General features: G+C 41.6%; 1 protein-coding gene across 37 annotated transcripts in view; it reads right to left on the reverse strand.

Moving 5' to 3' along the window:
* Window positions 1-16,119, reverse strand: part of SORBS1 (sorbin and SH3 domain containing 1) — a 165,749-nt gene that overhangs the window by 16,544 nt on the left and 133,086 nt on the right. For 25 of the 37 annotated variants that reach the window (XM_085065484.1, XM_085065473.1, XM_085065471.1 and 22 more), the window contains 9 exons: window positions 13,879-13,944; window positions 13,200-13,301; window positions 11,794-11,843; window positions 8,789-8,964; window positions 5,672-7,192; window positions 4,829-4,914; window positions 3,116-3,283; window positions 1,633-1,679; window positions 15-129 (listed from right to left, as the gene is read on the reverse strand). In XM_085065484.1, the coding sequence (XP_084921610.1) occupies window positions 15-129; window positions 1,633-1,679; window positions 3,116-3,283; window positions 4,829-4,914; window positions 5,672-7,192; window positions 8,789-8,964; window positions 11,794-11,843; window positions 13,200-13,301; window positions 13,879-13,944 (2,331 nt within the window). Of the gene's footprint in view, window positions 1-14; window positions 130-1,632; window positions 1,680-3,115; window positions 3,284-4,828; window positions 4,918-5,671; window positions 7,193-8,788; window positions 8,965-11,793; window positions 11,844-13,199; window positions 13,302-13,878; window positions 13,945-16,119 lie in introns of all 37 variants that reach the window. The other 12 variants (XM_085065505.1, XM_085065481.1, XM_085065470.1 and 9 more) reach the window with 8 other exon arrangements.

Genomic DNA, 16,119 nt, shown 5'->3' on the forward strand with positions numbered 1-16,119 from the left:
AGGAAAGCAGCTACCTCTATGTATGATCGTGGGAAGATGCCAACTCTGCCATGGTGTTCACCTTCGAACCAGTTCTGGTCAATCTGCTTGTAAATGTAAACAATATCTCCCTTTTGCAGAGGAAGTTCCCTGTTAACAACACAAGCACTCCATCAGAACTTCACTGGAGGAGAACAGATGTGCTCTTTTTCTGTCCAGCAATCCCTAGGTACCAGGGTCAGCATCAGCGTATTGATACACATCAGGCTCCACCCAAAGTGCAAGCTAAATGTTGAGGATTACTCTGTTCAAAATGTGATGTGCAAGACCTCTCTTGCTTTTTGAGCATCCTGTCAAAAAAGCTGGCCTGTGAGGGGTCTCATAACCACATACTCTCCAGAAACAATAGGGTTAAGCTCAAGCCAAACATGACACTGGCTACTTTCCATGTTGGATATGATGAGCAGCCCACAATTCCTGTTTTGAAATAGTCATGTCACAAGTGCCTTCCAAAGAGACATGTGATTTTAATCAGAGCTAGTTTGCTGATTAGATTTACCTCCTCACATGCCAATGTTGATCCTGTAATGATTACACTGATGGTCAGCCTGTGGCTGTGCAAACACTGACCTCAGCTGGGTTAAAAGTTGGAATTTTAATCAACAGGATTCAGTGCTAAAAGTATGAATGTCTGCAGCTTGAAGAACTGTGGCCAGCTTGTACTAGGCTCATAAACTTACTACTTGGGTCCCCAGAGAAAAATAAACAACACAGCCTTTTCTAAGACAATTTTTACAAGCTCTGCTTTACTTTATCTGGCACCCTGGAATGTTCTAACTCAAAGGACATAATAGTTACACTTAACCTGTCTCAGTTTTATTACAGGTGCTGGGAAGATGCTATTTAAATTGTTACAAATCATCACGTATAGAACATAAAAAAAACCATTTCCAGGACATTAGCACTTGAGACAAAAAACAGCAGGTACTTCACCAAATTCTGTTCTTTCTTCCCTCCCCAGCAATATTAAAATGAGAGCTTCTCCAGGCTCATGCAGAGAGAGAGGCTTCCCAGGCCTCCTCTTCACAGCAGTCTCCAAAAAGAGCAAGTAGTACCATGGGATTCACCCAAAGGGCCATAACAGGGCTTGGAGGTACAACAATGACACCTGAAACATCTGCTGATGTAGCCATGGATGCCAGGAGAGCAGTGACCACTCTGCACACTCATATGCTCTGAACTGGGAAAATCCAGAGTCAGAGGCCCACATGCTTAAAGCTAGGCATCTGTTGAAGTTGCTTCTGCCCTTGGGCTCTGCTTTGCACAGTGAAAAGGATGGTCCTCACCTGTGGCTCCACCTACCCTCAGGGTAGAGCACTCACTTGTTGCAGTGAAGAATGCAGGTTTGTCCTAAAAATCATGTGGGATAGAGATGCACTGAGGAAGAAAACATTTTCCTAAAGGTCCTTTAGATGCTATGACCTGCAAGGTTCATATTACTTTTTCCTGCCTTACTACAGAAAGCTTGGCTTTGAGTTGCTGGGAAGACATCCCAAAACATGAATCCAATTACATGACACTTCAAAAATGCTGCATCCTAGGGGAAAAAGCAGAGGAAGAACACGCCAGGTAGGACTAACAAGCTGTACTCACTTTAGTGTCTGTGCTTTAAAGTCAAACTTGGCTCTAGCAGGTCTCATCTGGAGATTAAAAAAAAAAAAAAGTCAATATATTAAAATAATAATTAGGTTTCAGCCCTCTTCTGAGGAAAATCACCCAAACTCTTCTATAGCTAACATTAGCATGGGGAAGAAATTAATGCAGGTACTCTGCTACAAGCTTGCGTGCAACTGGTATTACAGTCCAAGTATGATGGATGGGCATCTCCCACCAGGACACAAAGTGCCAACTTCTGGTACAGCAGTAATTAGGAACTCTACAGGAAATGGATTTAACAGCAGTCAACTTTTAAATGTGACTAACCCTGATGAATGAAAGCTGCTCCAGTAACTACAGTTACTGGAGCCCAAGGACCAAATTTCTCTTGACATTTGAATGGAAAATGAAAATTTACTATCTGGGAAAAACAATAGGATATTATACTCTTATTGATTGTTATCTGGCCCTGCTGAATACTGCAATACTGCAATGTGACCCACATACTCTGTATCAATTGGTAGGAAAGAGACAAAGGTGAAGAGGAAATATGAATAAATTAAGCCTATTTTTAAAAAGTCCTCAGTGGCTAAAGAGCCAAAATGGATGTTGACAGCATGTCTAGGCTCTGAAGGTTTATTTGGCTAATTTTCTTATGGCCACAAAATATTCAGACAATTTTAAAGTCATTTTGCTAATAGAGCATAAAATAAGAAGCAGTCACGTTCATGAGGCTCCAGAGCATTTGAAACTAAAGGGCAGACAGGTGTGCTCCATCCACATAGTAAGCACATCACCCACCACTGCAATGCAGCACCTCTGGGGAAACAGAGCTGCTGTCCAGAGCCCAGCAGCAGTCCATGTGAGGCAGGAAAGGCATCTGGCCACAACACCTGGACTAGCAGCTGGCCCTCTGGAAAAGTGCCTTGGGCTCACGGAAAAAATCTCTACCTCCTCCTTTGTCTCTTTCAGAAGGTCCAACCAGGCTGTACGCAGTGAAACATGCTGAGACTTTTTGACAATTGTTTCTAATGGATATTACGCACATTTCAAGAAGGGAAACAATGTATTTCTAAAAAGAAAACCACCTATGTGACGGCTGCATGGCCAGGATCAACAAGACATGAAGTTTCTAAGCATAAGGCACAGACAAGAAGACAATGTAGCAATATGATGCAAAAGATGTAGAAGGGCTTTGATTCACTAAGTAGCTGATATTTAAAGGCATGCATCACAGGTGTGCACCAGCAATTCTCAGCAGGCATGCTTTAATATATGCAGCTTGGTATAGAGATAACAATTAATTTACCAGGCATAATAGTCAAAGCAGATCTAAATGAAGCCAGAATGGGAAAGGGGAAGGTGGAAAAAAACCAACAAACGACATTCTCTGAAGAGCTAATGTCGGCCTAAAGCACAACACTGTGAGAGGCAATTATTGCTTTGGGTCAAGCAGCAGACTGAGGTAACTAAAACAGACCTCTGACCCAGATTTCCTCTTTGCTGTATCGTCTATATTTAGGAGGTCCCCAAATCGCTCATTAGTGATAAACTGATGGTGCGTTGGAATGACCCCTGTGTGCCTTCTAGCGGCAATATCAGCTTCTTCTTGCTCACGTTTAAGCCGTCTCTGGTCCTCTAAAAGTTTCTGCCATAAAATTGCATAAAATGGGCAGTAAATCATCTAGTTAAAGGCATTCAAAAGCTGCCATAAATGTGACTTAAAATTCCTGAGGTCCCTGCAAATAGCTGGAGCTTTACGGTTCAGTATCAAATATTGTTTCTACTAACTACACAATACCCTTTCATTTTATAAACACAGAAGGTACATCATCATTGTGGCATAACTGAAATCCAGCTCATACAGAGGATCTGATCCAAAGTTGATGGAAGTCAATGAGGAGTTTTTCTAAGTTTTGGACAGGTCCTAGGATCTTCTAAGAAGATTGCTGATAATGCAAAGAGCTGATCCAAACCCCCTTCAACCAACAAGGAGTTTCTCTCATTGACTTCCAAGAGACCTGAATCAGCCCCACTGGTAGGTTCTGAGGCACCAAACTCTCCTCAGTCTTGCAAGGAGCTTGGGAGAGTGCCTAACCACATTCAGGTTCTCCCATATTTATTTTGGGCTCATGTAACACACTTTGTAAAATAAAGAAGATAAACACCTAAGAATTATTTTGGATTTCTGAAGTCTCTGGGACATTAATGGAAACATGCATTCTTGTGTACCTGGTCAGAAGGATTCTTCCACCTTCTGAAGTTGACTGTAGGCTGAAGAATTCAGCTGTGTGCTAACTCATTTGACACCAGAAAGTCTTACTGAATTCAGATTTTTGATTTTATATAAGTTTTCATGCTGGATTTTGGGGGGATTACTAATTGTTTCCCAGGAGAAGACAGCAAAAAAATGTTTTTCACATTGGAATTAGAAGCAGGTTTTACTATATTTCAAAGCACACAAACATTGTTTGGACTTAGAAAGTCAACACTAAAAGTGAAACATTTTTTCCCCCCAAGACAGGGCAAATTAATTCCATCTTCCAGGAAAGCAATCACTTTATAATTTCTTTAACTCAGCTTGAATACACTGAGTGCTGAAAAGTCTGTGTGGCTTTCCTGCTACTTCAGTTTGTCCCAGTGTTGACCAGCCATTTCAAAAAAAGGACTGCTACATTCTGTCGAAAACAACTTCAGACACCATAAAGAATTCTAATTTGCACTGGGGGGAAACTTCCCACTTTCTGATAGCTTAAAACACCTTACACTTGCTGTTCAAAACCTGAGGACCCCCATAGGAAAAATACTGTTTTCACCAGTTTGATTAATACTGACTCAAGTGGCTTGCATGAAGAACAGTTACAGATTAACAATCTTTATCTGCAAGTACTGCGGTGTTGTACCACATCTTACATACATTTTACCGTTTCATATTATTTAAAGCCCCTATATGTAATTTTGTGCAATGGATAAGAACTATCAGATTTATCTGAAACAAGCTGAACTGAACTATACACATTACACAGCAAATCAGTGGCAGAGTGTATTGAAATTAAAACATACTAGTCACTGCTTGTTACTCTAACTTCCAGGACATAGAGCCATAGACATACAAGCTGTCCTTATACAAGCCTGAATGCTATTTTTCTTGGAGCTACTACTACTGTTATTAGGCCATAAGAGAGAGTATTACCTCTTTATCATCATGCCGCCTGCGGATAATTTCTTCTGGAGTTTCCATGTAATCAACTGGTGCAAAATGCCTTGGTGATTCTGAATCTACTTCAAAACAACATAAGGAAGTTAAAATACAGATGGATTTATCTAGCATAACCAGAAAGGAAAAAAATAGGTATTTTAATTTATTACTTTATTTTATTAATTTCTTTCCATTATCACAGTAAGGATTCTCAATTGCCATTGACCAAATTGCCAATCAGATGTTGATAATTTATCCATTTTCATTTTTTTCCCTTTTGGGCTGTACATGTGAACAAAGATCCAAGAACATGGAGAAAATAATGATACAGGAAAGTGTAAAGACATAGAAGGACTTTGTGAAGAAAAGATTCGCTGCCATCAAAGTATGATTTGGCATTTTACTGTTGAGAAAAATTTAATACACACACACACACACACGCATACACACACACACACACACAACTAGACCTTGAGAAACTACTCCATAAAGCAAATCATCTGGGTTTGGTTTATAATTCCCATGTGTGTAAATGCTATAGGACTAGAAATATCTCATGTTGAGATTCTAGCATCCCCAGAGCTGCTTGAGAGATAAACGGAACCTGATGTGATTAGAAAGGCAGTGGAAGTCGTTTCTCAGAAGTGCAGCTGTTAACAAGCCCTGAACAAAACTGCTCAGCAAGACACGCAAAGGATATTAGACACACTAGGTGAAAAGAAACAGAGTCAGAGGATGCAAAGGTGCGACGTAAAAATGCAAGGGTTGTGGAAGAAAAGAGGAGAAAGGAAGCAAGAAGACAGATAAAGGGACACCGGTAAAGAACACAAAAACCACCTCCTAGGTATGTCCCAAGTTCACTTTGCGGGTTGTTGTTTGTGTCCAGGCTGTGATAGAGGGCATATGAAACAGGGTTCCCATTGTTTAAGAAGTCAGGAGTGTCAGCCTGGCCCATGAAGCTATCCCGGCTAGATGCCATGGTGGGGAAGTAGCTAAGCCTCTCCACAATGTCAAAGGAGGACAGGCGCCTGGGAGCAAGAGGCCCACTTCTGGAGCAAGGTTGGTGCTGGGAGTGGTGACTCTTGCTTCCTACACTCCCCTGCAGCTGTATGGGGTCATCTGGGCTCTCAGTGCTGGGCACTGCCAGGCTTGCCAGGCAGTCTGGGGGCGGAGTTCTGCAGGATTTGTGTTGGAAAGGCTTTTTCAATCGGAATGGAAGCGGGCTCATTAGGTAGACGTTTCTGGGGAGCATGTGCCTGTCTCCATAGACATCCATTTTGGAATCAGGATTCCTGGAGGTCTGCTGCTGTTCATGCCTTCGGATGGTAGTGAACCTGGTGTAGGAAGCTGGGCATGCGCCTTTGCATCTGTTGATTTTATGCTTCTGAGGCCCATTCATGTTGCTGCTGCTGCTGCCACTGTCATTGGAGGCATTTGAGAGAAGATCTATCTCATCCGTGCAAGCTGAAAGTGTGTCCATAGGGATGACATCACTGACATCTGAAGCTGTGTCTTCCACATTGCTGCAGGAGCGGGAGGATTTATCTGCAAAACTAGCAACATCTTTCTCTTCTTGGTGTGCTTTTGACAAATCCAGGAGAATCTCCGCAGAATATGCAGCACTCAGACAAGTTTTAGACTGAAGAGAAGTGGTCGGTTTGTTTTGCGCAATGGAAAAGTCAAGTGAGGGCATTGATCGGGATCTCTGGATCAGCTGCTCAAAGGCACTGATACGGGAGGAAACAGTGTCTTTGGGGATCTGCTCTGAATCCTCTCGAATAAGGCTGTGCTCCATCCTGTCCTTTGCTTCATTCTCAAACTGAGATGCAATATCCTTCACGCTGCAGGAGGAGACTGTGTCCAAGTGGATCCTGGACCGGTTTATCTGGTGCATGTCTTTATAGAGTGTTGTAAACTCCATCCCACTCTTTCTGGAGGCAGGGAACAGGTAGCCTTTTCTAGAGTTGCTGCCATACTCCTGCAGGCTCATGGTACTGCCAGATTTGATGGCATACTCTTGCTTCGACTTCATCAAGATGTTTTCTATGCTTTCCCCTATGTCTACCATGAAAGCCTTTTTATTATCAAACAAGGCAGTGGAGCTACGGAGGTTTTCGCAGCTTTGAGCTTTCTCATGAGACAGCAAGATACCCGTCTTGTCCTGCACAAGAACAGCTGGAGCTGCTAGTTTGGGTTTGAATTTAGAAGGGAGGATTTCAGTAATGCAGGCTTTGGCAGCTGATAAGGGCTTCTTATGTTTACATGCGTGACCTAACATACCAGTATGACTAGCGTTAAAGGTTCGGCTATTAACTGAAGAGGGTGCAGTCATATGAGCATTCCCACCTTTACGATCCACTGGTAAGCATGCAGAATAAAATAAATACAACCTGTTAGCTTAAGTGCTAGAAAGCTATTGAGAAAGGAGAAAGAACATGCTTGGATTTCATAAAATGCACTTTAAAGAAACAAAACTCCAAAACATAAAGAAAAGCAGAAAGAAACTGCAAAACAAGCCGCGCTTATAGGAGTAGGTGAAGTGCTGCTAACATTTCTAAAATGAGAGGCTTGGCCAGAAGCAAATCTGGAGCACTTTTAAGGTACCCTCCCAAAAAGTGCTAAGCATCATGAGCTTCCAGGGAAGCTGTGGCACCATGGAAAAGGGCAGCTGAACTCTGGGCAGGATCAGGGTGTCAGCAAGAATGCAGAGGCACTAACATTGCAAAAATGGCTTAATACCAAGCCTGTAATCACACCTTCTATGGTCTCACCACAGTGCTTGCCAAACAGTTTATTCCTGGGAGGGAGAAAACAATCAGAGGCTGACTGTGCTAGCACAAGCACACCACATAAGCTGGCCTTGCCCAAGAGATGCCTGCTTAGAGATTCCCCATACTAGGAATAAGCTGAATGTCCTTCAGACAATGTGGCTGGCCATGGTTGCTTCAAAATTCAAGGAGTCAGATCAGGATATTATTTTTTTAAAAACAGGATTCAGTCTGGTTTCAGCTTAGACTGCAGTTTTTAGGTCTGTTTCCAATTTGAGTTCCAATTCAAATGTCAAAATAGTAATCCACGTTCAGTTGCAGTTTGGGGAGCAATAACTGTTTGAACAGATTTTTTTGTTCAGATCCAGTTTGACTCCCTGCCCTACAGGCCTGACAAAATGCTGAAAAACATCTGGAAGATGGAGACAGAGAGACCTTTTTGGTGTGGTGTATTATTTTTAGGAAGAGCAGTTCAGAAACCCAACACATTCCTTCTCCAGTCCTCTCCCCATCTCAAGCCATTTTTAGGTTGAAGTTGGCTCAGAGATACATTCCCCAGTGCAATTCCCTGATGGGAGTCATGCTCTTCCTTGCCTCTTTTACAGAGTCTGCAATGCGGGGAGGGAAGAGGAGGAGATTGGTCTCTTCTGGCTCACATTCCTGGAGCCTGCAGGTCTGGTTCAGCCAGCAATTGCTAGTTCAGTGTCCCATGCATTCTCTGCACACCCCTGGCAGGCAGGAGGCTGTGGAGCACATGGCACCAGCTACACCAGGGTAGCCAGGCCAGCAGACTGGTGTTGCCTGCTGAGATACTGCTCTGGGAAGAACAGAAAAGGCAGGGCAGGGCACTAGAATGGCAAGGCAGTGGGAGCAGATGGATAGCAAGGTCAGCTTAAGCAGCCTTGAGGAAGAACATGAGGGTGTGGGGTGTGGCTGAGGTGCTGGATGGAGTGAGCTGGTCTCTCTTGAGAAGAGGAACCTGGATCAGTTAAAGGCATCATGAAAAATATTGGCCTGTGGGGTCAGAGAGAAAAAAGGAGGGAACACTGGGAATGGGAAGGAGAAAGGACAGCATAAATCTCAACTAGCTTGAACAGGACTCTAAACCTTGCAACCATTTGCTCCATTTCACCTGTCTTTTGACATTGTGCAGAATGGAGAAGAGGTTAGTGCCCTAACCACCCACCTTTTGTGGAAGCAGAGCTCGAAGGTCGCTTGAGACCACTCAGCCCCTGGAATGGGATATCTCCACCTTCCAGCACACTCTTGTAAATCTGCCTTTCATTCTCCAAAGCCGCAGGATCTGCCAGAGCTGGCTCTGACTCCCTCTTAACTGCATGGTAGTTAGGCGAATAGGAGGAGCTGGAACACACACACAAAAAAAAAAAAAAAAAAAAAAAAAAAAAAGAGAGGGACACAAGGAGGTCACTCCTGTTTGCTGACAGCTTCATGTAAAGTAAGAAAAATCCACACTTGTGAACCCAGAATAAACTGTGTATCAAGAACTGGTGCTGAATGAAGAGGTTATGAATACATTGCAATAATGTTCTGGGTTTGGCACCACCAAAGCACCCTCCACTTGAGGGAACTCTGCAGGCTTAGCCCCCAGGAAACAGGCAACAGGAAAGCACTTCTCTATTTTACAGATGACACAATAGTCACAGAGCTGATGCATGATTTCTTTGCAGACACAATGAAATTCATTGGCTTGCTGGAAGTACACAAAACATTCCAGCTTCCAGTTCTCTCTCCTTAAACACTAGCCATACCTGTCCCATGCTTACAAAGCACAGCTGCACAGGAGGTCATCTCATCCAGTTCAGCCTCCCAGTCAACACTAGAGTTCAAGACTCCCCGAGCAGTTTCTGAAGCCCATCAGTGAGGGACTGTGCAGAGAAGCAACAGTATAGGGGTATAGAGTCTATACTGTTTTAATTGAAATTCCCAGATGCACACAGTTCTGTTCAGCTCTGCCCAAGGCTACTACTGTTGGGAATAAAAAACCCTGGACTCTAGGTTTACCATGCATATATGTAACCAGAACGCTGTTAAAATTAGTACAATTTTAATTTCTTAGGCTTTTAAAGACTGGAAATTTATTGCAAATCCCTTTTCTAGTCATGAACCTAAGTACAAGTATGCTCACACATCTGATTTCTCGATTTCACTGCTTTCTCTCTAAAAAAATAACTGGCAATGCCATGGTATAAATAGTCTTTCCAGGTGCAAAAAACTTACTAAGCAATCCGGCAGACTACTTTCCTAAAAGCTAAGCTCATCTAATACCAGTTCTTGTGCTCAACCAGGCTCTTCAGAATAAGATGGATTCTCACACAATGCTATTCTGGGGCCAAAGCATGACTGCTGGAAAGTTTGAAAAAATAAAAATATACAGAATTTCCAATTAATAGAAACATTTGACATCCTGATGTCCAAGAGTGATTCAATTCGATGAGAACTTGGAAAAATGGCTGTGGTTGTATCTGTTTGTTGTGGATAAATTTGTACATGTATCTGTTTGTTTTGGATAGATGCTGTACTTCTGGGGTAAAGAGAAAGCTTTCAAACACATCAGAGGACTGGCTAGGAAGGTGGAATTGCACAATGTCTGGATCTCAAGGATGACTAGTTTCCGGACAAGAAAAGCCAGGTCATACATAGTTCTATAAATTATTTTCTGGAGGAAAAGCCTATGAAAAGCACCACGAAAGAGAAAGGGAATACTGTCACTTTTTCAACCCAGACAATGCCCAAACAGGTCCATAGTTACAATGCTATTGTTCATCAGGGCTATCCCAGTGCATCTCTTTGTCAGGTACCTGAGGAAACCCAGCCAGTTGCTGCAGGGAATAATGACTTCCCTAGTTATTAGCCTAGTTGTTAAAACAATCCTCCTTTGGGAAGAAAGGAGGAGAGAGAGAAGGCATTTGGCAGAATCCCTTTACTAGCTGCTCCCTTATTCAGACCAACAAGCAGTACTGTATTAGGGCCAAAGCACTCTGCAAGATCAGGTGAATAAATGGAGAGCAACCCTAAAAAAAAACAAAAAAACCCCAAACAACAAAACCCAAACCAAACAAAAAAAAAAAAAAAAAAAAAAAGAAGAAAAAGGCAATAAACTCCAGTTATCTTTTCTCCCTGCTGTCTAATACCAGGGCTGCCATGGGCAGAAACCTTATCAGTCATGTCATTTGCAAATGTAAGATATTTATGCTAATCTCTGAGACTCCCATTTATTTTATTGCGCTCTTCCTAACAAAAACAAAACAGTTGCAGCAGTTGTGTGGGTTTCCCAGCAGAATGAACACAGACAGAGGGGAACTGAATTGAAAGAAGTACAGGAGACCTCTAAGGCCCCCAAAGGGGCAGTGAACACACACAGTGTTAATGGGCATCTGGAGAGAACCTGCATTTTTTAACAAACCATCTTCGCAGAGGGGATCACTGTGCCTGTGGACAACACTGAATATTCAGTCCAATTACAAGGAGGAGCAGGCTCACAGTAGGGGCTGGCTCTGAGGCTCAGATAACTCAGGATGAATCAAGTAACTCAGCACAGCTCAGCATATTGCTCTGGATTTTTTTTTGTCTGCATTCCTCTTTTTAAACAAACCAACTCCATGTACAACTCATTTAGACAGAATATACTGTTCATTACATATTCCACTGAAAAAGCAGTGCCCAACCGATCTTTGAGAAATATATTGTTACTCCTACCCCTGCTCCCTTCCTGTAGGCTGGAAAATTACTGCCTTTCATCAACTGCATCCATCTGATCTGGTGCACATTACTCAGAATATCTAGCAGGAGCCAATCTATCACACATGTGTAACAAACAATTTTTGTTTATTCCACACAATAATGTTATTTGCGTGAATATACAGTCGATTTGCAAAACTCATTAGATGAAGTTAAAGGTCCGTTGTTTTTTTAAAAGCCACTGCCTAGCACAGTCAGCAAATTTTATTTAGACAATGCAATCATCATGTAATCAATTTGAAATTCATTCAAGATCAAAAAGCAGACATTATACCTGGATTCACCTAAAGCATGCATATAGTTCTTATGGTACATGCATTTGTCTATATCCATCCCCCCAAAATAAAGCCAACCCAATTTCAACACCCAAAACCCTGTCCTACATGACCTCAGATGGTAAAAGAGACATCAACGAGCAATTGAAAAACTTACTAGGAAGAATGGTCTGTGGAAGTTTCCAGAGGAGTAACACCTGCTGTATTCTGCAAAAGTCCAAACAAAGGAGTCATTGATATACACTTACATGTGAGGAGAAAGAAAAAGGCTTGCTTAAGTTATTTTCCATCTATTGCTTGAATATTAGCCTATAGGAGACATTGAGGTTTAAGTCTAAATGCAATTTAAGCTGTCAATGTCTTTGCAGAAAAGCAACAATTTTCGTGAGGTCCTTCAGGGCAGTGACAGGTTTTTAGCACAGCCGATGCCTTTTTGCAGTGCCTATTCTTTTGTCTGCAAATGAGTCATTGTGAATAAAGCCAAAAGCAAGAAGTGATAACCAGCTGGGCCATGACCAGGAGACACATGCTCATAATTATTTCCCCAAGCTTTCCCCCAACCGGTCACTGCCCGCTTTTGCTTTAAAGGTGTATTACATTTCTGCAGCATAATACATTCCTCAGCATTCCAAAAATATCAAAGCTCTAATGAGAAAAGCGACGTTTCAGTTCAGTTTCCTTACTTAAGAGAAGCAATGCCAGCTGCACAGGTTGAATAGCAAAAGCCAGTTCTTAGCCGATTGCTTTAAATCCATCTAACACTTCTTAGGCATGTTATTTAAAAATCGAAGGCAATTTTAGAAGAAATGCCCCATTTGGTGTCCCCTCATCTATGTGAGGATTTCTATCTAGGAAAAAAAGCAAATCTTGGGTTTGGAAAGGCAGCTTTTTTGAGTCCTGGTGAAATGCCGCAGCTTAAAAAAAAAAATCAGCAACAGAAAAAAATAGAAAAAATGGCGTGTTACCAATTAATCTATCATTTCATGGCTGGAGTCCTGCAGACCCTCGAAGCAGCAGCAACAGCAGCAGCAGCTGACCTGCCCTAGAAGACCATGGCAAGGTGCAGCGTAAGGAAAATTGTGTAAAATCTCTTGGGAATATCCAAAATCTTGGGTAGGCGTGAGCTCCAAGCAGAGAGCGGAGCTTGTATGAAGGGAAAGTAGATGGCAACACGCTTGAAAGGCACGAGATGATGACGTGACACGCCAACCAAGAATTTTAAGCTGATTGCTGCTGCTGCCTATTCATGTGAAAAATAGAGAGGGTTTTTTTTTGCAGACACTGAACTCTAAACCTGAAATGGGGACTGTGATGGGGGTGGGGGGAGCTGAAAGTGAACGTAGTGGTGGTGTGAGAGAGGAAATCACTGTATCTGAAACGGATTTCAAGCTGGATTCTCAGCATCACATTCTATTATTTCTGACAGCGACACAGCAAGCCATGCAGTCAGAACGGTCAGAACCATTATTTATCCCAACCTCATTTAATAATCATCCAGCAGTGAACAGATTAGAGCAGAGAGTTTGGAACAGGGATTGGCAGCATGAAAAGAATAGGAAATACCTTCTGTGGCTTTTTATGTGGCGCTTTATAAAGCTTCTCCATTTTTTCTAAATCTGCCTCTAACTCAGTCTGGTAGAGGTAGAGGTCTTTTTCTAGATCACTCTGGTTAAAGAAGGAGAAGAAGAATGGGAAAACAATGCTTAGGGTTAGGGGAAACCAAAGGAATGTTAATTTTGAAAAAAAAAAAAAGAGAGCCTTTTTAATTGAAAAAGGAGGAAGGTGGTATGGACAATACAAAGAAAATCACTAGCAATTAATCATGTTTCAATCATTACAGAGGAAATAATTTTAAGGAATTAACATTCAAATTAAGAGATGCACAGGCCTGCTAGAATCTATTTCTACAAACCATAAAGTTATAAAACCCACCTGTAAAGAAAAAAAAAAGATAATGTAACAATATGCAATATGCTGTTAGTATAATTATCATTGCAAGTTGAGATAGCAAAACAACCACTCTAAATTATGGCTGATTATGATTTAAGAATCGTTTATTAAATCAATTCACTAGCTACTTAATTGTTAGGCTAATGAGCTCAAGCCCAATTAAAAAAAAAAAATCACTCACAAGCACACAAAACCCAAGCAATGCTACCAGAAAAAAAAAAGAAAAGAAACCTACATACACACATATATACGCGCTAGATGCTGTAGTGCAACGTACGTGAGACACAATTACCTTTCTATCCTCTCTAGTAAGGATAGAGCAATCTCCAGGAGTATAATCCCAAATCTTTTTTGGAGGCTGATGGAAAGCAGAGGAAGGAAATGAGGAAATGAAGATAAGGAAAGACATCACAGAGAATATGGAAATTGGATTAGAACAGAGGGGAAATACAATAGGGAATTTGCATCAACACTGAAAAGAAATTATAAAAACCAACAAACCACAACAGAGAACGAGAGAGAGAGAAAGAGGGATAAATCTGCTATAGCATAAATATCAAGAAATCATGAGGGGCAAAAGGGAACATACATGCAGTGTGGAAGGGGCTGTTTTAAGTAGTGTTTTCAGAAATTTTTTTTTGCAAGGTACTCTAAGGGATTTTGGACTCTCTAGAGGGAGCCCACAGCTGTTGGTTAAAGCATTCTTAACAAAAACCAAAACAAAATGGGGGAAAAAAACCACACAGTCATAAAAAGCATTTGTTTTGCTCATTCTTCTTTTTAAAAGGAAAGGGTAAAACAAGGGCCTTTGATAAAGAAAAGGGAAAATCTTCCCCATTCCCGTCAGACTATGAATACATACCATGTGAACAAATGGCTGATTTTCCAGTGGTGGCATTGTGGGGCAATGAGAATGCAAAGTTGTTATTTTTTTTTTTATTTCACTGGTTTGGGTGTTCATTTGTGGGAATTTTTGGTGGACAAAGTGGGACACAAAAAAGTTTGGGAACTAGTTATTTAAAATTCATCCTACAGCTGAGAGCACCGATTTCAAAATGGATTTTTCCTGTTTGGATGCACATTTAAATATCAGGCAGGATTATTCAGAGTGAAAGACTGGATCGGATTCCCATGACTGGAATGAGCAAAGCTACAAAAAACGTGTTCTTTGGTCTGGGGCAACAAAGCTCAGAGAGGGTTTTGCCAGCTACAAAAGTCTGAGATAGCATCATGAATTCAAGTGCCTGATACTGAAACACTATGGAGTTCCACACTCAGGAATAGGCACAGTTCTCAGGGTGCATGGTTGCATGGCTTTGGAATTGGAGCAAGCTCAAGGCAAGCCATAAGAAAGCAGCAATTAACAAAAGTGCCCTGAGCAAGGTGGCGAACTTGTCACCAGAACAGATGCTCTGCTGAACACGAGACAGATTGCCCCGAGATACCCTCTTCTGGAATAAGACCAAGGCTGCATGACTAAGAGCACAAATCCACACTACTAAAGAACAGGTATACCCCCACATCTAGAAAGGACAAAGGGCATAAATGCTCTCCTTTCTTTGATACGTTTTCCATTAACTCACACTAACTCAAAGGATCACAGAGATGACAAACTTTCACTCATTGCAAAAGCATATGGCTATTAATTACATGGCAGCAAAGATAAACTTTTCACTGTGGAAACCTTAAACAATGACAAGTTGTGAAGAGCTAAATCCTTACACTGACAACACTTAAAAGCCTCAGTGAGGTGAGATTTATCTGACTTTTACTGCCTAAATATTAGGAGGTCTCAAACACTGCTGAAACTTTTTCTTTAGCTTAGGATGGAAGGTCCATAGTTATAAAACATAGTTTTCTATGAAAGAATGGACTACTCAACCACTGCACATCCTTGCTTTTCAGCAAAAATTACACTATTTGTATGATGTGATCAGACTGAGCACACAACTCCAGGTGAGCTACATTCTGCACAGAGGAATTTTGTCACTTCTGTCAGAACAAAGACTGGATTTAAAGGAAACCTGGTCTCTAGTGTCCATGTGCAGTTGTCTTTGAAGACAATACTGAACCTTAAAACATATTTCTGTTTTGTTATACACAAATCTCAGCAGGAATCTCAGCAGTACTCAAAAACTGTGTGCATGGGCATTTGACAACTGACCTCAAGGAGAAAGAAGAAATGACAAACCATCACTATGCTTGAATACGTGTGAGAGGTTGATACTGACCTCTGGGTGCAGTAAGAGTGGCTTATTAAACAGTATTTAATAACTAATAGTGTTTAATCACTAAGAACCAGGCCATAAAATGCTTTAAAGTCACATTTTTTCCCAGTAGCCATGACCACTAATGTGTTCCCTCCATCAGAATGTTCTTTGTCCTACTGAATAATTAAACTTTGGTTCTTCTTTTTCCAGAGGGGAAATCAAGGCCTTTTTTTTCTGCTCCACACATTGCAACATAGCTCCATTTGAAAAGAAAGCACACTGTTCTCAGACTCCTTTGGTTTCAGGGAAGGGCAAGGGCTATT

Source organism: Lichenostomus cassidix, chromosome 6 (assembly GCF_008360975.1).
Source record: "Lichenostomus cassidix isolate B80296 chromosome 6, HeHo_3.0, whole genome shotgun sequence".
Classification (NCBI taxonomy): Eukaryota; Metazoa; Chordata; class Aves; order Passeriformes; family Meliphagidae; genus Lichenostomus; species Lichenostomus cassidix.